This window comes from Mytilus californianus, unplaced genomic scaffold (assembly GCF_021869535.1).
Source record: "Mytilus californianus isolate M0D057914Y unplaced genomic scaffold, xbMytCali1.0.p SCAF_4, whole genome shotgun sequence".
NCBI lineage: Eukaryota > Metazoa > Mollusca > Bivalvia > Mytilida > Mytilidae > Mytilus > Mytilus californianus.
In genome coordinates this window covers 22,035,169-22,061,933 of record NW_026262690.1, presented here as the reverse complement: position 1 = coordinate 22,061,933, position 26,765 = coordinate 22,035,169, and the positions used below count along the sequence as shown (strand labels likewise).

The 26,765-nt window shown below is 32.5% G+C and overlaps 1 protein-coding gene across 2 annotated transcripts; it reads right to left on the bottom strand.

The window, feature by feature from the left end:
• Window positions 1-10,212: 10,212 nt before the first annotated feature.
• On the bottom strand, window positions 10,213-23,932 carry LOC127737700 (cysteine-rich and transmembrane domain-containing protein 1-like). Of its 2 annotated transcripts, none has more exons than XR_007999770.1 (5): window positions 21,914-22,001; window positions 19,416-19,662; window positions 18,195-18,273; window positions 15,367-15,442; window positions 10,213-11,645 (listed from the first exon to the last, which is right to left on the bottom strand). XR_007999770.1 is itself a non-coding variant. In XM_052248552.1 (5 exons), exons 1-5 carry the CDS (start codon window positions 23,885-23,887, stop codon window positions 11,628-11,630), a joined length of 429 nt encoding a protein of 142 aa, XP_052104512.1. In that variant the 5' UTR covers window positions 23,888-23,932; the 3' UTR covers window positions 10,213-11,627. The 2 variants fall into 2 exon arrangements, 1 of the variants encoding a protein (XP_052104512.1); XM_052248552.1 differs by lacking the exon at window positions 21,914-22,001 and adding an exon at window positions 23,879-23,932.
• Window positions 23,933-26,765: the final 2,833 nt, after the last annotated feature.

Genomic DNA, 26,765 nt, shown 5'->3' with positions numbered 1-26,765 from the left:
TAAAATAGTTAATTACAGTGACTGTGATCGTTTTAAATCATTGTTGAAGATGGCCATCGTTGTCACAGATTTTTGTTGTTATTTTTTTTTTTAACATTTGACATTTTTCCGTCTCTGTATAATCCTTGAGTCATTGATAGTTTATGAAAGTGACGGTGAGCTTTTAAATCACCATGGATGTCACAGATTTTTTTTCTCGTTTAAAGACCACAGGTCTTTAAACGAGAAGGTTATAAGATTATCAAAGGACATGAAAAAAACATACAACTAAAGTATACAATGGAAAAGGTAAGTAACTATTTAATTTTCATGATGGGAGTTAGATACTACATTGACGAAGGTATGCCACATCCAAAAGGCGCTATAGAAATATCCAAGACGTTCTGGAAAAAAAACTCCAAGATGAATATATTTGGGTTTTTCGGTTCCCTCTGCTTTTATCGGTATTATCAAAGAATGTTAAGAATGTTTAGATCTATGCTATAACTAAGTTTTAAGAGACGCACGCCAAATCGCTGACATTTAATTCAATCGTTTCAGTATTTGTATTATCAAGTGACAATATTTTTTAAAGAGCATTCAGCTTCCGCTTTGATTTATTGTAGCCTAAATTCTTTTTTTCATTGCGACCTTCTTTATTGAATTATAATGTCTGTTTTCAAAAAGTTATTAATTACTCTGACTGAAGGAATTAGGTGAACGGATTTCGTAAAGTGCAAAATCTTTCTGTTCCATTTGTCGTAGCTTCAAACTGAATTTCTTTTACCACTTCGTATGGGAATACTGTAAAAAGAGGGTTAATTGGGTAGGAGCAGAATTTTTACCTTGCACTTAGTCAACAAAGGACCCCTCAAAGAGTTACAGCAAGGTTTTTTTACGTGCAGAGAGCGTGGAACTTTCCAAACTCGAGTCATAAGAATTATCGATCCAATTATGATTGGAATATGGCTGCGTATTTAAACATCATACAAATAAATGGACACCCCTTCTCCCAATATTAATGATGGTCGTAATATTTCTACACACAATTCAATTTTTACATCGCGATGACCGTGAGGGCATTCCAATGTATTGTAGCCGACGAGATTTCCACTTACATGTACGTAACTTTCGTGTTTGACTGGTAACCGATCTATAAACAGATAAATACGCGGACATTATCGAGTGCAAAATAACATTCCTTATCGCTTGTTGCCGTATATATATGCATATAAATTAGTTAGAAATATAGTCTATGGAGGAATATTCGGAAGCTAAATTATTGTTCATTCGGAACACCTATTCATCTTATCTGTATTAGCTTCCTGCAATTAAGAGCACCTCCATACGGGGTATCTAAGATATTTAAAACATGACAATAAAGAATTTTCACAGATCGCTAATTCACTTATCTGATATATGATAATAAACAATCTATAGATCCTTTTCAAACATGTATATTTATTGTAAAGCTACATTTTATGCATTGCAATGGTTTACTGACTTGAGCAAAGTTGACAGTTGTACCCTTTGATAAACAAGTGAAAGATAAATGGTCAAGATTTAATTATAACGACCTATGCATATGGTATCAAACATCTGTGTCTAGATATTCACAGAGAGATATTTTAAAATAGTGCTGTGGCTTCTACATAATGAGTTAAAGTGGGCTTTGGGATTTGATTTGTAACAATAAAATCATTATGCATACTTGTCATTTTGACAAATCAGATAAAAAAAAATCTGTTTCAAATGAAATTAAAACAAGTAAAATATTAAAAGACTATTCGTTAATATACATTTTTTACAACTTTTACTGTTTCCTTTTTACAGTATTCTCTATCAATTAAGTTATCTTGTAAGCTAATTAAATGTTTATTTAATTCATTGATGTCACTTTTATTTCTTATATTATTCACACACTGTAAATTAATACTCTTAAATGTATGTGTATTTTGGATGTGCACTAGTGATTGGTAAATATTGATACGTTTCTGTGTTTTTAATATACGTGACTTAACATCAAGATTTCCATTATTATGGAATCGATCACCTTTGTACACTTCAGTATCTAAATAGAGGGTGGTAAAAAAAGGGGGGTCTGAACACGGAAACACGTGAAATAACGCTCTTTCAGAGGATTTCTTTTTGTCGAGTAGCAAGTATCGAGTTATAAAAAGTGAGTACCGAGTTGCAAAAAGCGAGTATCGAGTAATAAAATGCGAGTATGAAGTAGCTAAAAGTGAGTATCGAGTTATAAAAAATGAGTATCGAGTAGTAAAAAGTGAGTATCGAGTTGTCAAAAGTGAGTATCGAGTTACAAAAAGTGAGTATCGAGTACCAAAAGTGAGTATCGAGTTACAAAAAGTGAGTATCGAGTACCAAAAAGTGAGTATCGAGTTATAAAAAGTGAGTATCGAGTAGCAAAAAGTGAGTATCGAGTTATAAAAAGTGAGTATCGAGTAGTAAAAAGTGAGTATCGAGTAGTTAAATTAATAACCAACAAAAACATTATTTGTAAACAGAATTGTTTTAACAAAAAAATATCCAATTTATTAATCGAATCATACTGTACAATTTACAACATATAAAGAGGGGTGCAGGTTTGATACTGTCGCATTGCGTGCTTCACACCAACTGGTCAACTGTAATTTTCTCGTCCTCTGACGGAATATGAAGTAAGACCTTTGGTTCCATTGCATTTCTGTGATGTAGTTGATTTAAACAAGACTTAAAAATATGTAGATAAGGAATTAAACTGAGTTGATATATAATCAATAATGAATTAATACGGGTATAGACAAATGTCTGTGATATGACTTTTTCAGCATCTTCCTTGAAATAGCAACTGTCCCATTATTCTGAATCCCATATACAGTCAAACCTGTATTAAGGGGACCACTAAAAGGAGAAGGCAAAAGTGGTCTCTTAATACAAGTGGTCTTTGAATACAGGTTCACCAATTCGAATAGAAGGAATCATGTATGTCCATTATAACTTGTGATCGTACAAGTGTAAGTAAACAATGCTGTTTTGGTCTCATATACATGTATATCTGCTATGACTAATTATGGGAACTGTTCATTAAATATGATATTAAATTTAATCCTTTCTTTTTGTATTTTATTTAATTTTTTTACATACTTAACTAGACAAGGTTTTTTTTATATTATCATGATAATGTCCAATCTAATTCCTGTAAAAAAAACCCAGGGTGCAGAGCCTTCACATGTTCTTCAAGATTTTGTATACATTGCATCACTATGTAAATCAGGCAGCAGTAATGTTTACCAGCTTAAGAAAGTACTCCATTACAGATTTAAGACCTCCAAATACTTTTTATTCAATTAAAAGATATAATTTGATCGCTTGTTTCTTTTAACTGTAGGAGCGGGGTTACCCATATTTTCATATTGTGGTGTTACTCCTATAAGAATATCAAATACTGGGGAAATGTCTTATGGTCCACTAGCTCACAAGAATAAAGGTCCTCCAAAATATAACAATAATTGTTTATTAAACAGGCATCCATAATTCAATATAATATAGTTCATATGATACAGATTAAAAATAATACATAATTCCAGATAATAAGATGTTCATATGGCAAATGTCATTCTAAACTGACTTAAAACTATAAGACCTTGCTTTATAATTAATTGCACTGACCCTTTAGCCTATTACTTATTGTTCTAAATTTATCTTTAGTATCAAACCTTTGACCTTATAATTACAAGATGGAAATGCTGAATTTGACAAAACGTATTTATATAAGAATTCTTAATGTCTTGAGTAGTGGTCAATAACATGTGAAATAAACAATTAATTATAATTAATTACTTTTCTGAACTACTGTTACTAAAATCAACATCTGTTGTTTACCACTAAATAAGTAGTAGTTATAAAAAGTGAGTATCGAGTTGCAAAAAGCGAGTATCGAGTAATAAAATGTGAGTATCAAGTAGCGAAAAGTGAGTATCGAGTAGCAAAAAGTGAGTATCCAGTTGTCAAAAGCGAGTATCGAGTTACAAAAAGTGAGTATCGAGTAGCAAAAAGTGAGTATCGAGTTATAAAAAGTGAGTATCAAGCTATAAAAAGTGAGTATCGAGTTATAAAAAGTGAGTATCGAGTAACAAAAAGTAAGTATCAAGTAACAAAAAGTGAGTATCGAGTAGCAAAATAATAATAACCGTCGTTAAGGTAACTAGTTTTTGGCAATATGGTGTATCGAAGTAAAACCAAGGAAAAAACTAACGGACAAATCACTTTTAAGTATTTGTTAATATGAAAATCATATAAGAATTATAAGTGAATATTTCAAGAGAATCTTGTCCTCAGTTCTGTAGCCTAAAAATACTAAACTTGAAGTGAAAATAAACTATACGTCCAAAAAAAAAATCCTCCTACCTCCTCCCCATTAAAAATAAAATGGTCGTCCACTTAAACTTATTATTTTAAAAAATCAAAAATTTAAAAGGGAATTGTTAACTGGAAAAAGAATACCATTTCAAAGTGAAACAAGAGGCTCATAGGAACCAGAAATCTGCCACCCTGGTTTTATCGCTAATTTATCAAAAACAAGAAGAGCAAAATACACACAATTTCATATTTCATTGGGTTTACCTCGTCGGTGGCCATTTGAATTTCCAACTGACATCAAAGTTAAATCTCTTATTCAAAACCTTGATAGGAACATATATGGTATGTTTGGGTTACATCTATAATAATGCTGTTCGCAAATAAATTATCATTTATAATTGGACAAAATTGAGCAATTTTGCCCTTTGAGGCCTTATTTGTAGGACCCGCTAACAAGACTGAAACACTGATACTTCATGAGCACCTTCTTATGGTCATTTCTTCATTATTTTTTGCACCTTACATCATTAGAAATTAAAAAAAAATAAAGCAAAATATGATTTTCCATAGTGTTTCTTTGTAAACTTTGACCTTCCGTGGAGGCCAACTCAATTTTCAATTTTCGATCAGAACCAAAGAAACTAACTTGCTCAAGACTTTAATAGGAACATTCCTTTTCTTCAGAAGAAGTTTTTCAAAGGTAGCATCATGCCATACAATCACCATTAAGTGCCAGTTTACCTAAGAATCAGGCAGTGGTGAAAAGACACAACAAGGAGAATCCCTCTCAACTTTACTTAATTTAAATTTAGAATGTATAATGGTGCACAAATATATCATTCAGTTCCTTTTCCTGTTCTAGTATAAATAGATATAATCAAGTTAAAATGCACTGGAAATTAATAATTAAGGGGAACTAACTCCGAAATTTGCTATAATTCTAACCAAAAGTTATTAACAGACACACAGAAAGACCAACCATTTCTAACTCAGGATGAGAGTAACTTCAAAATAGGATGGTTAGGTTGGCAGGTTTTTTTTAAGCCATGTTGTGAAATTGCCTTGTTCTTACAAAGCCTGGTACTTAACAATCAACCATGGCAGCCATGTTTGTTGACCAATCAACAACAAAGTATCAACACTTAGAGTGGGTGGCGCATATTCGCCTTGGACACATTTTCGCCGTTTTGCTATTTTTTCTGTAAAATTTGTGTGCCTTTACCCAATACTTGCCTGAATAGATGGTAAAGGCTGTTTGTAATGTTACAACTGTTGATATTCCTCTTTTCCCCATTTCCAAGGTTATTCGCACATATTGAGAAATACGCAGGTGTTTTTAAATGATTTTGGCAATTATGTAAGATTTATATGGCGATCATGCGCAGTCTTAAAGTATATATTTGTGAGAAAAATCGTATAGGAATGATCTCTCAAGCTAATTCATGTAATTGCAAACATTCGTTTTTATAATATACCAGGATAATGAGGATGGTCATATCATACATTGCGGCGAAAATGTGTCCCCCATGGTACACGAACAACTTGATTTCCTCTTGAGTTTGCGTTCGTTTTTAGAAAAGTTAACCAATGTTTTGAAGATAATTTCTTTATCAAACATTTTTTTCATATAGTTAAATTTCTGAAACCTTCATAAAAAGTTCCAAATATTCGAATGTAGGTCGGATGTAAGTGGAAATGAACGAATTATGCGGCGAATATGGGTCTCTCACTCTAGAAAGGACAATTAGAGAAACATATTCGAAAATTTGGTAAAATTCTGTTTAGTGGTTCTCTAGAAGAAGATCAAAATATGAAAAATTAACAAACGACGGACTACAAATGAGGACGACAGAAACCAAGTGTTGGCAATAGCTCATAGCAGCCTTTGGCTAGGGTGAGCTAAACAGTGAAAAGATTTCCTCTTACAGTTTAAGGACACTTATTACGTGTAGTCATTTAAGAATATATTTTCTGTTTTGAATTTTCTTTGGAATAAGGTATTTTTGTTATTCTGCTTTTCACATTTTTTTTAATTGTTATTCACTTGGAAGTATGCTGTTTTGGATATTTGCAAAACGATCAAGGTTTTAAGAGTTTTTGCGCTGCTAAAGTCAATGCAACATTACCTAAATTTGAGACTGGAAATGGGGAATGTGTCAAAAAGGCAACAACCCGACCAGAGGACAAAGAACAGCCGAAGGCCACCAATGGGTCTTCAACACAACGAGAAAATCCTGCACCCGGAGGCGGGCTTCAGCTGGCCCCTAAACAAAATGTGTACTAGTTCAGTGAAAATGGACGTCACACTAAACTCCAAAACATATAAATGAAAACATACAAGAATAACAAAGGCAAAAGGCTCCTGACTATATTAAATTAAATGTGTTATATATCAACTCAGTTTAATTCCTTATCTACATATTTCTAAGCCTTGTCTAAATCAACTACAGCACAGAAATGCAATGGAACCAAAGGTCTTACTTCATATTTCTTCAGAGGACGAGAAAATTACAGTTGACCAGTTGGTGTGAAGCACGCAATGCGACAGTATCAGACCTGCACCCCTCTCTATATGTTGTAAATTGTACAGTATGATTCGATTAATAAATTGGATATTTTTTTGTTAAAACAATTCTGTTTACAAATAATGTTTTTGTTGGTTATTAATTAATACTCGATACTCACTTTTTATTAATCGATACTCACTTTTTGATACTCGATACTCACTTTTTATTAATCGATATTCACTTTTTATAACTCGATACTCACGTTTTGCTACTTGATACTTACTTTTTGTTACTCGATACTCACTTTTTGCTACTCTATACTCACTTTTTGTAACTCGATACTCACTTTTGACAACTCGATACTCACTTTTTGCTACTCGATACTCACTTTTGACAACTCGATACTCACTTTTTACAACTCGATACTTGGTACTCTACTAAAAGTAAATCTAAATAACCGTGGCAAATCGCAAAAACTTTGCACGGAAAAAAACACTCTGGAAAAACGATGCCAAGGAATAAAATCGTAAATATTTAGGAAAAAAGCACCAAAAGTTATTACTCAGCCGTTCTTGGAGATCATGCAGTCATTATAAATTGACATGGCGAACCTGCATGTGGTCACTTTTTAGCGTCCTCTAGTTGCATACGATTTATGAACAGATATATCATGTTAAGGAGGGGTATTTGCGAAAAATACCAGTCGAGAGAATGTTAAATTTCGCGAGCTGTAAGGCGAGGGAAATTCATTCTCAAGACTGGTATTTTTCCGCAAATACCCCTCAAGAACATGCTATATCTGTTTAATTACACCGAATGTTAACGTACAAAACGCATTGATGATCGTAACATTACAAGCGTCCAGTCGGATAGAGTATTTTTTGGCAAATACCACGGCAGAGAGGGTAAGAAAGGCATATCCTTTTTGCATATACCCCGGCGCTGTTAAAAATGAACGATATTCATTTGATAAAAGTAAATTGGTGAAAAATACACTGGCTATCAACCTATCAAAACCCAGGATTCTTACATAAGGTGTAATTATCATAGTAATACAATAGGCTATTAATAAATATCTTGGGACCAGTTATTTAGTTTATAATTTCAAACAATATCTGGGCTGACTTTGAATTAGTCCCGGTTTACTTTTTAATCAAATGCGGGACAAGCACGAGAAAATAAGAGAACCGACACGAAACACGGAAAATAATTAAGGGAAAACACGAAGCACGCACGTCGAATCAAACACGAGAAAACGAGAAATAAAACGTCGAAACACGAAATCACGTGAAATAAAAAGGCCGAAAACGTTGCACGAAAATAACCCTTTACCACCCTCTAAATAGGTCATACTAGTACTAGATGTCGACACCTCATATTAGAACTAAAGTACATGGTCAATTTCGTTTGCTATGTTAAAGAAATCTTCAACTTGCTCTAATTTGCCTGTGAAGACCATAAAACCGTCATCCCTATTGACAGTGTAATTTGATGTTTTCTCTCCATTGGAACTTATCTAAGATTTTAATGAATAGGACAGACAGATGCAGATCTGTGCATGTTGGTGAAAATATACCACCCATGGGCGCTCCTATAATGTGTTTGTATAACAGTCCATTAAACCCAAATTCATTGTTTCTAAGAATTAATCAAATGCAGTTAAATCTATTTTGTTGAGAATCTTTAAAGTATATTCTCCTGTGTGTCAATTAATTCCAGTGCATTGATAACAGTTTCTTCCCAATTATCAATGATCATATTTGTGTACCTTGACGTACATCATAGGCAATAAGAATGCATTCTTTTTTGACCTCGTGTGACTCTATTTTATTAGTGGAATCTTTTTATCTTGAATGTAAAAGTTATGCCTCTTCAATAATGGTTTTATAATTTATTTAGATCAAGTAAGTATCTCTCGCGGGAGAGTTGCATTTATTGATGATTGGTCGGTAACGAACATTAATGTGTCCTGCTAGCTGACCAGTTCGCGATGCCTCATTACTTATTTCTAGATTAATTTTATGAATTTTTGGAAGAAGGTACATGTGTCCCCCATGTTTTGAATCATTATTATTCTTTAAGAAATTATACGTCTGGGAATATATTTTTTTTCCTCATTGCTTTATATCTAACACTTCTCTCAACATGCCAAAATTGTAATGATTTACAATAAAAAGAAAATATTATCTTCCACACACATAACCATGCAAACACTGATATATAATTTCTTATTCAGTTGAATTAATAATTAGAATAAAAAAGTTCTAAGGTTCACGTATTGTCTTTTGTTTTTTAAAAGCAACTTGTTATAAATTCATTTCTTCAATGAATACTGATAAAAATATTTTTGTTTAGAACATAAATTAATAATATGAAAATGTTTTGTCGTTAGAAATATATATATAAGTAAAAAATCATTGATAATATCTATGCACACGTACCGAAAAATTGTGTTAACGCATGCGGAAGAATATCTCAAGAACGTTTTGCGGCAATTGGTTTTGCGGGAAAATATGAATGCCTACTCAAAAAAAGTAGAAAAATCGAACTTTTACAGAAGAGTGTCCACCATGCACTTGCACTGCACTATTATTAGAATAGTAGAATAGAATGATATACAAATGGATGAAAATTATACATACATGTAACTGTTATATCAATATAATATATAACAACAAACCAGAGTATACTGATTTGTATCACTACAATATAATAGTTATTACGATGAGGTTGAATTTCCTGTCATTTATTCGTCATCTACGCACGAACTTGTCTCAGAAAAAATATATCTCTGTACATTAACCTTTGTTTTAGGTATAGAGATGTGATTTTTTTTCTGAGACAAGTGCTTTTGACCATCCACAAGAACTTGCGGTCATCCGATGTTCAGTTCTTCAGTACTTTGATTAGGATTTCATTTGTTGTATCCACAGCTTGTAACGTCAGCGTGAATATTGCAATAGGCTGCCTCCATCTGTCTGCCTATAGTTAGATTTAAACGGTTATGTATCAACTTAATAAAAGATCATTTGGAGGAGGATGGAATTCTAAACAGACCATTTCCCATATATTGTGGTTGTTTGCAGTGGCTTTTGGGCCCGGAGTCTCCTTTTTAATCGAATTGCTGTGAAGAGTTTTGAGAAATCGCAATTTGAAATGAAAAAATGCATACGTTTCGCCGCTTCTTGCATACATTCTATACATTGATAGACCTATTTCACAAATTTGTGGCTATATTTCTGAAGTATAAATGCTACTAGATCTTTGAATAATGTTTTTATTGGTATTAAATGTAATATCGATTTTGTTATCAGTAAATTAAAATCAAACTAAATGTCATTTTTATATACATATGCACATTCTTCGCTCTACAATCTGTCGACACCTGTATCTTGGTTTTGCACCGGGTCATGTTTTTCTCTGACTATTAATGACGTCTTTACACAAAATCCATTGGATGTTGGATGTGTACTGATTGATATTTTAGTCTTAGATGCATGTGATTTTTTTGTTTTTAGTTGTTATTGGTTTTGAACTTTGTAAGTAACTGCGAGTACTCTCAGATCTGTACTTGGTGTCTTTTTGTTGTCTGTGTGTATAAGTACCCTGTCATGTCCGGTCTGTGGTTTTGTTTGCTGTATTTCTGCTTTGGATCGATCTGATGAGTTAATCCCTTTTCAACAGATTTTGATAGTTTGTTCTTATATTGCACTGTCACACCACTGTCCAAGGAGGATTGGCGCGCCTTCAAACTAGTTTAACCCCGCCACATTCTGTATGTGCCTGTCCCAAGTCAGGAGCCTGTAATTCGGTGGTTGTCGTTTGTTGCTGTATATCATATTTGTTTTTCGTTCATTATTTTGTACATAAATCAGGCCGTTAGTTTTCTCGTTTGAATTGTTTTACATTTGTCATTTCGGGGCCTTTTATAGCTGACTATGCGGTATGGGTTTTAGTCATTGTTGAAGGCCGTACGGTGACCTACAGTTGTTAATTTCTGTGTCTTTTGGTCTCTTGTGGAGAGTTGTCTCCTTGGTAATCATACCACATCTTGTTATTTTTATACATACATAATTCTATTTTATATTGGCAAATGCATTTCAACGAGTTCTAAATATATACAACATTTCATTAAAATCCGAAATATCGCACAATTGAATATACTTTGACTTAAATGAAAATTGCAAATTTATAAAAATATCAAATGCATTGCTAATAAAAGCAGAGGGCACCGAGGATTAATCCAAAATTTATTGTACAAACCTAATAATCAAATCTAGAAGGTGGGACCAATTGTTTCTAGATTCAAATTTCAATTAAGCAAGTATATTTCTACAAATTATATTATTTTGATATTTAATAATGATTCCTCTAAATAACACATAAACTTTCTTCTTTCACATACAACCTATAGACCTTTAAATAAGACTACTTTGGACGTACAATAACAGACATATAAGTATAATATATGAAGGATCATGTCATCTTGCTATAATATTATTACCTTAATGACGCACAATTTTACGGATTTTGAAAACAGTTAATTTAAAAACATTTTATAATCCTTGTGGAAATGTTCTGATAGCTATAAACTATATTTACATTTACATTGATATATATATATATATAGATATGTCGTATTTCGAAATGTTTAGTAGTAAGAGTAAACTCAGGTATACAGGTTGCGTCGTTATATCAAGAATTTGAAGCATCAATGCTGTTTCATTTTTCAGTTGGTCTAATGAAACAATCCCGCTATTCCGAATCGCATAGATATGCTGTCTATTTCTCAAACATGCACTAAAATAAACAAAAAGTATTTATGTATATATTTCACTTGATAAAACCTCATGTTGTCGTAAAATAGAACTCTGGATAGGAAGTTTTTCATGAATGAAATTGTATGTTAAAACCAGATAAAAGCATTGCTATATAGTCGCGATTATGGATGGGTGTTCCAAAGTTTGCTTTCGCAATTTGCTTTCCAACAGTTTTAAATGCAAACGACGGCACAACGGTTTATAAACGTACTTTTTTTTTATAAAAAAAACATCTAGTCTAAATGAAACAATGGACCAGACTGACCAAGACGGTCAGGCCTCATGCTCCGTGATGCATTATATATACGAGAGTAAATCGTGTTAACTGGTACGCTTAGTCAAAAAATTAAAATTTATTAATTGATTGATTAGAAATAAGAAGATGTGGTATGAGTGCCAATGAGACAACTCTCCATCCAAGTCACAATGTGTAAAAAGTAAACAAGTATAGGTCAAAGTACGGCCTTCAACACGGAGCCATGGCTCTCACCGAACAGCAAGCTATGAAGAGCTCCAAAATGACTAGTGTAAAACAATTCAAACAGGAAAACCAACGGTCTAATCTATATAAAAAACGAGAAACGAAAAACACTTAAGAACCACATCAACAACCGACAACCACTGAAACAGGTTCCTGACTTAGGACAGGCGCAAACAAATGCAGCGAGTTTAAATGTTTTATCAGGCGCCAACCTTTACTCTAACCTGAAATAGTAGTGTAACATTACAACATAGAAAAACACACTATAAAATATCAATTGAAATGGCTTAACTCAATCATAAAGACATATTAACAAAAACAAGTAAACATACACTGAACGAATAAATTAGATCTATGACACAATGTCAAAAAGACAACTATAACCTTGGACAAAATGGCGTTAAATAAAATAACGTACACAGGTTAATTTAAATATAATAATTTTGTTGTTAGGAGTACGGAGATATTTTTTACAAAATAAATAAATTTGTTGTCATAATACGAGAACAGCAGTGAAAATCTATCGTCATACTAAATACTTATCAAAGGTGGTACATATTAAAAATAGTGAGACGAGATATAACACAAAATAAGTAAACAATGAATAACAAAAATGCAATACAAATTGTGTAACAGGTCATATTAACACGAAAGTACGATTTGAGAGTACTCGCAGTCACTGAAAGCTAGTTAAAAGCCAAAAAACAATTAATAATAAACAATCATGCATCAGAGACTAAAATCAACTAAAACACATCCCAGGGATTTAGTGTTTTAACGCCATAGACAGTCAAAGAAGACTATGTGACATGACTTCTGCAATGCAAAAATAAAAGTATCGACAGGTAGTAGGATAGTTTGGATTCAACCTTATTATAAATATGTATAATGTTATATATAGATAAAGCAATCTCTATATAGAAAATGAACGTGGATGTGTATTTATACATCCAAAAAATTGATTGTTTGGTAAATATTTGAGTTACCAAAGACAAAATTGTATATTATGACAAATGCATATTCATGACAATAATACCAATCCTCTGAATATATCCTGATTTGTACTAGATGAACCTGTTAAATCGAATTTCTACAGTGCTAGATCACAAAGGTAACCGTCCGCAGCAAGTTATGTCACCACATTCTAACTTAGAGTCAAACAGCTATGCCTTTTCCTCTAACTTTTAAAAGAACTGCGTACTTAACGGAAAAGCAGCAAATACAAATTTTAAAGTCTTTGGTTTGACACGAGGCCATCGATTGTTTTAATCTTGTTAACAATGAATAACCGATGTATCGAGGCCTTAAATAAATATCCTATTAGAAGTCTAACAGTGCGATGTTTTTAATTGAGTTGATGCTAACACGAAAGAAAGCCAAAAATATTATCACTATATATTACAAAGTCAAAACCTTTCATAAAAGATGGTAGTTGTAAATTTTGAGGACCAACCTATGTATATGTTTCTACTAGCTCGCATATCTTTCACTGGAACATGTAAGGCACCAACTAATCATCTTTTCTTTGGGCTCGTTTTTTTTTCTTCAAATAATTGTTATTATTTAAGATGGAAAAAAGAATGTGTTTCAGAAAGGTGAACAAAAATTTGTTTCAGATGAAAATTAGTTAAAAAAAATAAATAAAAAAACAACAATAAAAATTCTTGTTCCTGTATGCTATTGAAAGAGAATAGTTATTTTTTTTAAAGAGTTGAAAAATAAAGTTTTGTCCAGATAAAAAAAACCAATCCCCTCGCAATAGAAGAATGGTCTGTACTAAATACCAGCACTCTATAAATGTACGTTGGTAGAAAGGATAAGTTAAGAAAACATTACTAAAAATACGGTAATACATCCTATTATTGGTTATCATTACGACAGACAAAATAGGATATGTTTTTCCGATTTTCATTAAAACAATTAGTTTTGCTACTGTGTTCAGCAGATGTTTTTTTTTCTTGCTGTTCCGATTGCCATTGCAATACAATAGACTTTGCAATCTTGTACAGCAAATTTTGTTCTCTGTTACATCTTGCAGTATCGATAGCCGGTAAAAGGTTGTGTTCATGACCTGCAGTACCGATAGCCGGTAATAGAGTGTTTGTATGACCTGCAGTACTGATAGCCGGATATAGGGTGTGTGTATGACCTGCAGTACAGTTAGCCGGATAAAGGGTGTGTGTATGACCTGCAGAACCGATAGCCGGTAAAAGGTTGTCTGTATGACCTGCAGTACCGATTTCCGGTATAATGTTGTGTATATGACATGCAGTACCGATAGCCGGTAAAAGATTATGTGTATGACATACAGTACCGATAGCCGGTAAAAGGTTGTGTGTATGACATGCAGAATCGATAGCCGGTAAAATGTGTGTATGACATACAGAACCGATGGCCGATAAAAGGTTGTGTGTATGACATGCAGTACATATAGCCGGTAAAAGGTTGTGTGTATGACATGCAGTACCGATAACCGGTAAAAGGTTGTGTATATGACATGCAGTACCAAGAGTCGGTAAAAGGTTATGTGTATGACCTGCAAAACCGATAGCAGGAAAATGGTTGTGTGTATGACCTGCAGTACCGATAGCCGGTAAAAGGTTATGTGTATGACCTGCAGAACCGATAGCCGGTAAAAGGTTATGTGTATGACCTGCTGTGCCGATAGTCGGTAAATGGTTATGTGTATGACATACAGTTCCGATAGCCGGTAAAAGGTTACGTATATGACATGCAGCAAAGATAAACACTCGGGTCTATTTAGATAAGATCACTTAGAAAAACAATTTCAAACGGAGGATATCTGGATATTTGAACATATGAATTGAATGTGAATAAATCGAAAGAACTACCATATATGCGCAATTATTGAGACTATCTTTACTGATAATTGTGAAAAAAATGTTAATATAAAATACTGCGTCAGTAATAAGAGGATGTGGTATATGATTGCCAATGAGCCAACTCTCAACCAGAGACCAAATGGCGTACAACGTTAGCAAATATAAGTCATCGTACGGCAAGTCTTTTACCGGATGAATATTTTTTGTAAATATTCCTTCTTTCAACTTTTTTTTCTAACCAGACCAGACATCATTTAAAATGATTGTAGTTCCATAGAATATTTAACAAGTATGTTTACAGAATCACAAGAATAGTTTCTTTTTTCTGTTGTTATCGGCTCATTGTTGGTTTTATTAAATGCTTTGTAAAAACTCACCAAACATATCCAGACGAAAATCCAAAATGGGAAGAAGATAATTAAAACCAGGTTGATGCAAATATTATCGGCAAATCTGTAGAAGAAAAAATAATTATAAGGCTAAAAAAAATGTAGCTCTCATGTAAATCCACATTTAATTCATAATGCAAAGAAGAAAGTCAAATTATGATTTCCAATAGAGTCATATCACTCCCACCTTCTATGACATCCAATGAACATTCATACAAAAATAAATAATTGAATGTTTGAAAAGACCGTAGCTTGTTGTAATTCGTAGGTGGTAGAATGCAGGATGTATACGACAGACCTTACATGCATGTTTCCTGTCAAGTTTAATTTAGATAAGGCAAAGAGTTTCGGAAAAGTTTATTGAGACTTCCAAAACGGTTTACTGGAAACCTAAGTGGCATATTGCCACTTAATTTTTCTTCTTTATGTCGATGATACCATTAGGGCTTTGAGATGAATTTGAAAAAAGTCGATGTGTGGTATGCGTCAATGCCGAGACAACAACTCAACAATGATCAAGTCTATTAAGTAAGCAGACAGATTTGAAGGCCAATTCCTTAATGTGTTAGATTAAAAAACAATATTATCACAATAAGCTGGATATGAAATAACACTGTTTATCAAATTCCTACATGTGGAATCATACTTGCGCAATAAATTTCTATATTTGTGATAATATATCAAAATTTTAACCAATTAATGATATACAGCTGTTGAAGATTTTTACAGAAAAGTAATAAAAGCCCCATTTCTTTCCTTTTAGTTTGTTTATGTGCATGTAGTGATCATTTTGTGTCATTAATTGATATACTATATCCTTTCTTTTCTGTTAAACTTCATAACATTTATCTGTACTAAGTCAGGCTATTTGGACCATATGTTGTTTCTTTTCTTGTAAACCTCATAACATTAATCTGTACTTGTCGAGCTATAAATTGGACCATATATTGTTTCATTATTGTATGTCTTTGTTTCGTCTATTTTCTCGGCAGAGTCTGTTATTGTTCGTTGATGTTGTCTAATGTACTGTCCAATATTTTTGGTAATTCCAATAATCCATTCGTGTATTAAGTTAACTACTTATCTGATTCTTATACAAATTGCAATGACCTTGTTGATTATCGTATGAAATATTTCGAAACTAACTCTAATAAACCAATTTTTTTAAACGGGTTTTTTTTTTCGAAAACTAAGCTGGAAAAAAAATGAGTTCAATGTTTTACCAGCCGATACAGCAGCCAACAATGTTGTCGTTCTAAGTAACTACTATACAGAGATACTCTAACTTGAGATTACAAATTCTAGAACGTACATATATTAAACGTCTACTCATCGTAGATGATAAACCGTTTTAACAGCGACTAAATTGAAAGCTGCTTCTGATTATGACTAGGTGGTGTCTTCCAAAATTACATAAGAAGGAGTTGTATCCCTCAAAAGGAGAAACAACAATTTCTACACCATTAATATCACATGAATGAGTTAATATCTCCAGTAAACTAGTTTTCATGAGTTACGTTCACATTATCAGGAGCAGGATCTGCTTACCCTTCCGGAGTACCTGAGATCACCCCCGGTTTTTGGTGTGGTTCGAGTTGCTCAGTCTTTAGTTTTATTTGATGTGTTATGTGGAATGCTTGTCTTTTCGTCGATTTTCGTTTTTTTGCCATGGCATTGTCAATATAAATAAGAAGATGTGGTATGAATGTCAATGAGACAACTCCTCTCCATCCAAGTCACAATGTGTAAAAAGTTAACAATTATAGGTCAAAGTACGGCCTTCAACACGGAGCCTTGGCTCACACCGAACAGCAAGCTACAAAGGGCCCCTAAATGACTAGTGTAAAACAATTCAAACAGGAAAACCAACGGTCTAATCTATATAAAAAACGAGAAACGAAAAACACCTATGAACCACACCAACAAACGACAACCACTGAACAACAGGCTCCTGACTTAGGACAGGTGCATACAAATGCAGCGAGTTTAAACGTTTTAACAGGCACCAACCTTCACCATAACCTGAGACAGTAGTGTAACATTACAACATAAAAAGACACACTATAAAATATCAATTGAAATGGCTTAACTCGATCAAAAAGACATTTAAACAAAAACAAGTAAACATACACTGAACGAATAAGTTTGATCTATGACACCATATAAATGCAATATTAAAAAGTAGGTGCCTATATAACATATACGTTACAGGTAGTAATAAAAAAAATGTAGTAAGAGTGTCAATAAGACAACTCTTACCTGGGACAAAATGGCGGTAAATAAAACAACGTATGCAGGTAAATTTAAATATAATAATTTTGTCGTTAGGAGTACGGAAGTAAACATTTTTTACAAAATTGATAAATTTGTTGTTTAGAGTACGAGTACAGAAGTGAAAATTACTAAATACTTATCGAAGGTGGTACATATTAAAAATAGTGAGACGAGATATAACACAAAATAAGTAAACATTGAATTACAGAAATGCATTATAAATTGTGCAGTTTGTTTTCGTCTTATGAGTTTGAATATCACTTGGGTATCTTTCGCCTCTTTTTTTATTCAAATTCGTGTGAGGAAAACTATGGCATCAAATAAATAATCTAAAGGAATATTATAGTTTTGTTGAGCTGCGGTCAGTAAAATAGCCAGATATAATGCAGCTTTGTGACATTTTTACCTGCGGTATGAGTAAAACATGTGTTTTTGCGTTTTCAGTAATTATACTTCGATATGACAGAGTTTTTGTAAATGTCGGCGCTCATCGCACCCGATAAACCCATTTAAAATAGTTGTAGTTTATGATGAAACGTTACCTTTCTCGTTTTTGTTGATGAATGACAGTGGTTGGTTGTCCTGCAATAATAACTGTATTCTGCTGTGTCTGTTGGTAACCTAAATTTACAACGTAAATAGATATAAGAAGATGTGGTATGAGTGCCAATGAGACAACTCTCCATCCAAGTCAAAATTTATAAAAGTAAACCATTATAGGTCACAGTACGGTCTTCAACACGGAGCCTTGGCTCAAACCGAACAGTAAGCTATAAAGGGCCCCAAAAATTACTAGTGTAAAACCATTCAAACGGGAAAAACCAACGGTCTAATCTATATAAAAAACGAGAAACGAGAAACACTTATGAACCACATCAACAAACGACAACTACTGAACATCAGATTCCTGACTTAGGACAGGTGGAAACAAATGCAGCGGGTTTAAACGTTTTAAACATGTATTCATACCACGTCAAGTTTATAACCCTTAGTAGACTTATATATTTTGCTGACAGTGATAATACCCGAGTTTATACAATTTATGCGTTTGTATACGATCTCGTTGTCTCATTAAAAGAGGCGTCATGTCTGCTAGACGTTGATCATAGCATTTTACTCCAGTTAATGCAGAAGGTAAAAAAAAATATAAAAAACAAAAAGATAAGAGCCATTATTTGGCCCCTAAATTTGCAAAATAAAGAAATTACTCAAGCCTTTCAAAATTATCTTAATTTTATTGACAAATGAACCGGTGAATATAATCTGGACACTTTAGTGCAGTAATGTTACTTGTGATGTCATAAACATGTAAAATGTCCATTTAACACATAGTTTTGGGCTGCATAGATATGAGCAACACGTTAACATCGATATTTGTGTAAAAAATATCTTGTAGCAAAATATCTTTTTGGGTAAAGCTGTTGTTCATTTCTAAATATAAATGACAAGATCTAAAAAAAGAGGCCAACTGTACGTTAAGCAATCAGCAATCAACCAATCAATAAAAATTAGGCTATTTTGACAGCTTATGCAGTTTTACACTAAGTTTGAAGTCCTAATGCAAATATGCAAGACAAAATACAAAAATATATATTATATATACTGATGTCTGACAGACTAATGTTTTATACATGAACATCTGAAGGATTTTATTTAATACATTTATGATACTTTTTGATTTTGGAAATCAAGGGGCAAAAAAATAGACTTATCATACCTTCTCCTTTGAAGTAAACATCCTGAATAAAAATAAGATCATTTACCTCCATATTGTTGTGGTGGCTGAGGATATCCACCATACCCAGATGGCGGTGGTGCAAATTCTGGTCCATGGCCCGGAGGATGTAGAGCTGTGCCAGGACCATTCTGTTGACCGCCGTAACCAAAAGGAGGTGGTGCAATGCCAGGACCATTCTGTTGACCGCCATAGCCAAATGGAGGTGGTGCAATGCCAGGTCCAGTGTTTCCTGGTCCAACATTATATTGAGGTGGAGGTCCTTGACCATATGGCTAAATAAAGGAAAACTTGTTTTAACATATGAAGCGTTTGTTACGATAACACTTATTGTCTTAGTTTCGTTAAATTAAAATGTAAGTTTGTGTGATTCAAATGCGTGGCCAAGAACGAATTCTTACTACTTTTCCGGGTTCCTGCAAATTGTCGTTCATGTTTGTCAAAGATCCAATATTACTGTTCCAATGTAATTTTTCTATACTCATCTTTATAAGTTAAATTACATAGTTATAGAGAACATATATAGACATAACTTAAGGTACAATCATTACATGCATGTGAGGTTTGCCGCGCCTTCAAACTAGTTTAACCCCGCCACATTCTGTATGTGCCTGTCCCAAATTAGGAGCCTGTAATTCAGTGGTTGTCGTTTGTTGCTGTATATCATATTTGTTTTTCGTTCATTATTTTGTACATAAATCAGGCCGTTAGTTTTCTCGTTTGAATTGTTTTACATTTGTCATTTCGGGGCCTTTTATAGCTGACTATGCGGTATGGGTTTTAGTCATTGTTGAAGGCCGAACGGTGGCCTATAGTTGTTAATTTCTGTGTCAGTTGGTCTCTTGTGGAGAGTTGTCTCATTGGCAATCATACCACATCTTCTTATTTTTATATGTGAGAACATTACAATTAAGCTGACTTGGAGGACTGACTTCCACATTTATAACTATGATAAATTTACATAATTTTTATAATTTGAGTTCAATAGTTGATCAAATATATATTAGGACTTGACCAACAGTACTGTGGTAAAAATTTCTTTTTTCTTCTAACTCAAGGGTTTTGCAATTCATGGTGTAATGGTACTCGTCACTAATGTCGCTTGGGTCATAGAGACGGAAGACTGTCCACTCTCTGTAAACCCTGCCACCTCCCAGACTCAACCGGCAGATGGTTACTAATGCATCTATATTTGTACGACGTATTAAGAAATTGCTATAGGTAAAATTGAAGAAAAAAAATAATTCAAATTGTAAATTATTTTTAAATTGCGATAATATATAGTTTTAGGCTATTCTGCAACAAATGCAAAGCTTCTTGTTGAAACTAGGACGATAACGGGTTAATTAAAGATAAAATTTTAATTTGCATTGATCAATACTATTTGTATAAGGAACAAAATGAAAAATTGTGTTTATTTAAAGAAAGGCATGCATCTCGTGAATATCATCCCTATATTATGTATTATATATTTTTCAACTGATTACAGCGAATACTATAAGTCTTATATACCATGTGCATGTTGTGAAGAGAAAAAAGTCACCCGTACATGAGTGTAAAATCCTGAAATAAACGAACATTTTGGATATACAACAAAGCTTTGAAAAGTCCAACACAGAATATAGATATACATATTGTCCATATACCCGTCAATTGTCGAAGACTGTATGTTGACTTCAAATTATTTAATATTATTTTTGTCTTTGGGTGGCTGACATATGACCGTATTTCCTTATTTTTTGTTTGTTTGTTATTAAAGAAATGAATGCTTCTTTTTGTAATTTTATTGGGGTGTAAAAGTGTTGACCGAAGCACATTTTGCACGATCAACACTTTTACAACCCTATCAAATAACTAAAAGAAGCATTCATTTCTTATAATTACATTTTTATGCTAAGACCATGAAAAACAAATTTTATCAAGTCTTTCTTTTATTTACCTTGCACTTTTTTGTGGAAGCACATGTCATCACGAATGTACCATTTCATTTTAATATAAAAGTTAATTTTTGAATGACGCGCGATTATTGCTAGCCAATCAAACTAGCGGATTCTCGTGAAACATATATGTATTGTAATTATTGTTTCTTACCACCAGTTTTTAGTACTCAGCCCTATCCCCTTTTGACTTTTAATCTCAATTAATGATATTTAAAAAAAAGTACACGAAAGAAACTAAAATAAAAATCGGTTCAATTAAGGCACTTAAACCTATAATATCGGAACTAGAGGCGGCACAAAAACACAGGTACAAGTAAAACAATACTAATTTAAACTGAAAAAACTTAGCAGAGTTAGCAATTAAATTAACACCCCACCTCTTCCCATTGTTAATCGGTATAACAAGGTCCATGTGTTTTTCAATGTGAAAATTGATTTAGATTAAAAAAAAATAAAAAAAATAGAAGAGCACAATAACAATATGTAAGAATTTTTTATTTATAGATTCAGTTTTGAAATTTGGGAAAAGTCGCAGATACACCACAATTTAACTAAAATCTTCTACCTAGTGTTAGGTATAGCTCACCGGGCATATTTGATTAAATCTGATCAACGGTCATATCTTGAGTATCGTGATGCATCTGTATCATCTAGATTACTTTATCTATACGCATTATTAGTTTTATATTAGATTTGCATATACTTGAGCCTAAATTTTCAATAACACTCCTTAAAGGGGCATTAGCTGTCAAATTCATGTTCACCGAATTGACTCAAATTCTCATATTTGATATATAACATACTAAAACGTATATCCAAATTACAATAAGTCTGAAATAAACAATTAACAATGCATGGACTCGATAATATATGTCAGCATTCTGTGTGTATTTAAGTCTAGACGCCATCAAATTAACCATCAAGATGACCTCCGGAAACTGACGACGGTCACATAACCCGATATAAACATAAACACAAATATAAATAGATAGCGACCTCGTGCAATTGAAATTTTCTAGGTCTGTTTGATTTCATGTTATAGGTTATAAAAAAAGTTAATCATCGTTTTTACCTATATAAGAATGATATTTTGTGGATCGAATCATTCAACGAAATGGTTCACCTTTGTTTCACTTTCAATGTTGACATTCTTTTCCCTTAAATGGCTTGACACGAGTAATACATGCGTAACCAATCTCTAGCTAATGGGTTTAATGAAGGTCACATGAATACAGATTCAATGAGGTCGAATTATTCACTTGCAAGTTAATACTTCATCAGCGATGTTCCTTATCTTATTTTGACAAAATTGAACTAAACTGGCTGCTAAAAGCGAATCATTATTTCGCTATTTCACTTTCATTAATGATTGAACAAAAACAAAATCATGTTTTACTTTTTTATATCTCGCAGCTTATGCCCCTTTAACCCAATACCATTGCTGAATATTTTATAACATTGTACCATATTTTGTTTATAACCAGAATATGTATTTTGATTATTTTAGCCCTGAAAGGAAAACATCGCTCTTAAATATCATTTTTGGAAATAGAAGAAAAGCTCTCAAAATTAAAGCTAACATGTAAGTCAAGATAAGTAAACCGTAAAACTCATATAACAAACATTTTATAACTTGCACGGAAGGAACAAATCAGACAGAAAAATGTTTTCAATTTCTTTCAATGCCCGACGACATCCATGATTAAAAGTGTATAAATCTGGTGCATAAACAAATAGGATTGGAAAATACAAATGATAAATATTAGCACAATATTCACACAAATGGAAGAAAGAGGAGAAAATTTCTACAGAAATATATCAACTGGAAAGTTCATATTTAAATTCATCATTAGTAATACTCATATAAAAAGCGCTCCAAATGAGACTGACAACGAAACTGAAAAATCGTTATTTTCGTGAAACTTGTATGTCAAAGATTCATAACTAGCTTTAACTCAGACATTAAATAAGTTTTACATGGATATATATATAGCCATAATACGATAACCGTTTATTTTGCAAAATTGTATTTTTATCGACAAAAAAGGCGGCTATTGAGGTTTCAGGAATGAAACCCCTCGTAAGATTTTTCTGAGTTTATTGAATTTTGGTTGATTTTACCCCGTATGTTCTATTCATTATTTGCAGTCATATAAGTCTTTAGTATGAAACAAGATAAAACAACCTAGTGATGGTTCAGGAGCAGTGTATTAGAGAAGGCTTCAAAATGAAATAGGTCAGGAAAGACAGTCCAACAGCTGACATCAAATGATGACTACAACTCACATGCACACGTAACAAAACAAATCATACCACCATAGAAAATAACCAACGACAAACCAATTGTAAACAAAAGGCAGAAATAATACGAAATGGAGATTATCATAGTATTTCCGATGTGAATTTTTAAAATGAATAATACTTTTTGCACCCTAAACGTAGCTTGACAAACCTGAACCTTTTTTTCCCCATTTGTTCAACTTTTGTTTGGAAGTTTTATAGAGTTGGGGAGTTTTAGTGGAAGAGGTCGAATACTGTTGAAATTACTTACAGCGGCCATTTTGGTCAGTTTAATATGCTAACAAAACATGTTCTGACAGCTTGTAGTATATAGAATGAATTGCAAGTTGTATTAAAGTTTTATTATCTCGTATTAAATCGACATCAAGTCAACTGTGTCAACTGCGTTTTGTTAAGCTTAAATACGTGTTTATATTTATGTAATTACCATTATTAGAAATTCAATCCGAGTTTTACCAGAATAAAATTAGCGACCAATTCTAGCGACCACCAAAGTTAAAAATTAGAGAACGATTCGGATGTACGTCTGAAAAAGTTTGTCATACGCAGGCATCATGTTTTAACCGAAGTGAAAGATACAATCAAACATATTAAATTAATCATGAAGTCCGAAACACGGAAGCCAGTCAATACGGCTGATGTAGAAATACTTTTTTTGTAGAAGCAGATATTTACAATTGTTTTATCACCTTACTTGTTTAATTTTTATATAAATTTAAATGACTTGAATAACAGATTAGCAAAAGCTAATGTTGGTTGTTACTTAAATAAAACTCCCATGAATAATTTTGTTTATGCTGATGATATGTGTATAATAAGCCCATCAGTTGCTGGGTTTAGAAGACTTTTATCTATTTGTGAAGAATTTGCTTCTGAAAATGATATTGTATTCAATGTCAAAAAATCTATGTGTATGATTTTTAAAACAAAGTATATGAAGATTTACAATGTTCCCAAATTTTATTTATGTGGTAATTTATTATAATTTGTTGATGAATTTACAGCTCTTCTATAAAAGCATGCAAAGCAAACCTTTGATCAACTTGCTTGCTATGTTTGCTTGGATGTTTGCAAACAATAGGTAGGCGGCGTTTTAGTCTGTTTTATATATACTGGGATTTGATTGGACAATAAAAATTGACATGCAATGAAATTAATGTTTATTGTCCAATCAAATTCCATTATATAGTAAACAGACTGAAACAGACTACCTACCTTTTGTTTACAAACATCCAAACAAACATAGCAAGCAAGTTGATCAAAGGTTTGCTTTGCATGCTTTTATAGAAGAGCTGTAAATATCTTGGACATATGGTTTGTAATGATTTAAATGATGATTGTGACATAAAGAGACAATATCAAAGTATATGCAGGAAAGTTGATATGCTGAATCGAAAATTTAACAAATGTTCTACGAGTGTGAAGATTCAACTTTTTCGGTCTTATTGTATGAATGTCTATTGTGTATCTTTATGGCCTAAATGTAAGTCTGCCTCTTTAAATAAAATGCGTGTAATGTATAATAATGCTTTCAGAATAATAATGGGATCTCAATGCAGATGTAGTGCAAGTAATATGTTTGTCGAAAATGAAGTTATGTCTTTCAAGGAAGTTATGCGAAAGTCAATGTCTAGTTTGTTAAATCGCTTAAAATTATCTGAAAATCAGTTGGTTAATACAATTCTCAGAAGCGATTTATTGTATTCTTCAACATAATTAAGAGTATGGTACAATGAGTTATTTCTAAATTTTTAATTATAGTTAATACTGTAAATATTTTAACATTGTAAGTTCTGTTTAAACAGAATATTTTGTTTCATGTATATATATATGGACCTTTTGAGTCTGAAATAAAGATTATCTCATCTTATCTTATCTTATCTTAGACAGTTTAACTATCGCCATCATAATTTGATTGTCGTCAGGGTGTTACTTGATACGAATCGATATATGTGTCACCGATGAGCACGGGTATCGCAGCTACGGTGTCATCCTGGTTTGCCCACTTTTAATTACATGCATATGTAAACATAGGGTGGATTGTTGTTTTAACAATTATAGTTTATTTCTGAATTATAGTCATATTTTTTACCTTTTATTTTACCTGTAAAATTTTATCAAATACCATATTCTGCTATTAAATCAATGAAAATGTTCAAAAGTTTTAATATAGTTTTTATCAGGAAAATGTATTGAATTTGACAATAAATACTAACAAATAGAATAAAAATGCAACTGTTCAGTAGCCAAGCTTTACAAATGAAATAATTTAAAAAAAAAAACCAACAGATTGTTATTTTACAATAGTGCTCTATTTATTTCCTTATGCAATGCATTTATAAACTTGATTCATATATTAGGTGACGACCATTGGATATTGTAGGGGGGGGGGGGGGGAGGATTTTGAAAATAAATAACTCAGCCTTGATAATAAGAAAAACATAATCGTTTGTCCTGTAGTAGTTTGAAAATAAATAAAGTTTAACTGACTTAAAATGTATTGAAAATAAATAACTTGGCAGGTCTTTTAAGCCATTTTATAAATGCTATTCTAAAGTATGAGATGGCACCTGATTCGTCCAAAATTCGTCTTTTTTTCATTTTTTTAGGGAAAAACTTCCCAAATCTTTAAATAATATAATGTATAAATATTAATTTACTTGAATTAAATGTCTGAAAATGGGTTTCATTTAACTTAGGTATATTGTCTCAGGAACATTTACTTTATTCTCTTTCGCTTTCCATTTGTAATTTTGTAAAAAAAATTTAACTTGACTTTTATTTTTTTTAAGGATTTTTTTTTCTTAAAAAAAAAATATCAACCACATCCATACATATTGGTGTTTTGATGTCCCTAAAAACTAAAAGTCTTACACTGAAACTATATATTTTACCTTGAGACCAAAATATTGTCAAAAAGTAATAAAAACAGAACTTGCATTTTTGATCAAGAAAGGTTCTGGGAAATGCGCAGAATGCATGATTTTGCATACATTTTTCTATAGCTTCTTCGGGCCTTCAGTGGCCCCAAAATCCTGCGCACGAAATTTGTTTAGTTATTTTTTAATATACTTTATATTACTTTTAAAACAGGCTAGTGCCATTGTTTTACATGTATGTTAAATTATTGAGAGAAA

Coding starts and splice junctions, on each gene's coding strand:
- LOC127737700 (XM_052248552.1), bottom strand. Junction 18,274..19,415: donor GCCACCACAACAATATGGAG/GTAAATGATCTT, acceptor TTGTAAATTTAG/GTTACCAACAGACACAGCAG. Junction 15,443..18,194: donor CATCAACAAAAACGAGAAAG/GTAACGTTTCAT, acceptor TTTCTTCTACAG/ATTTGCCGATAATATTTGCA.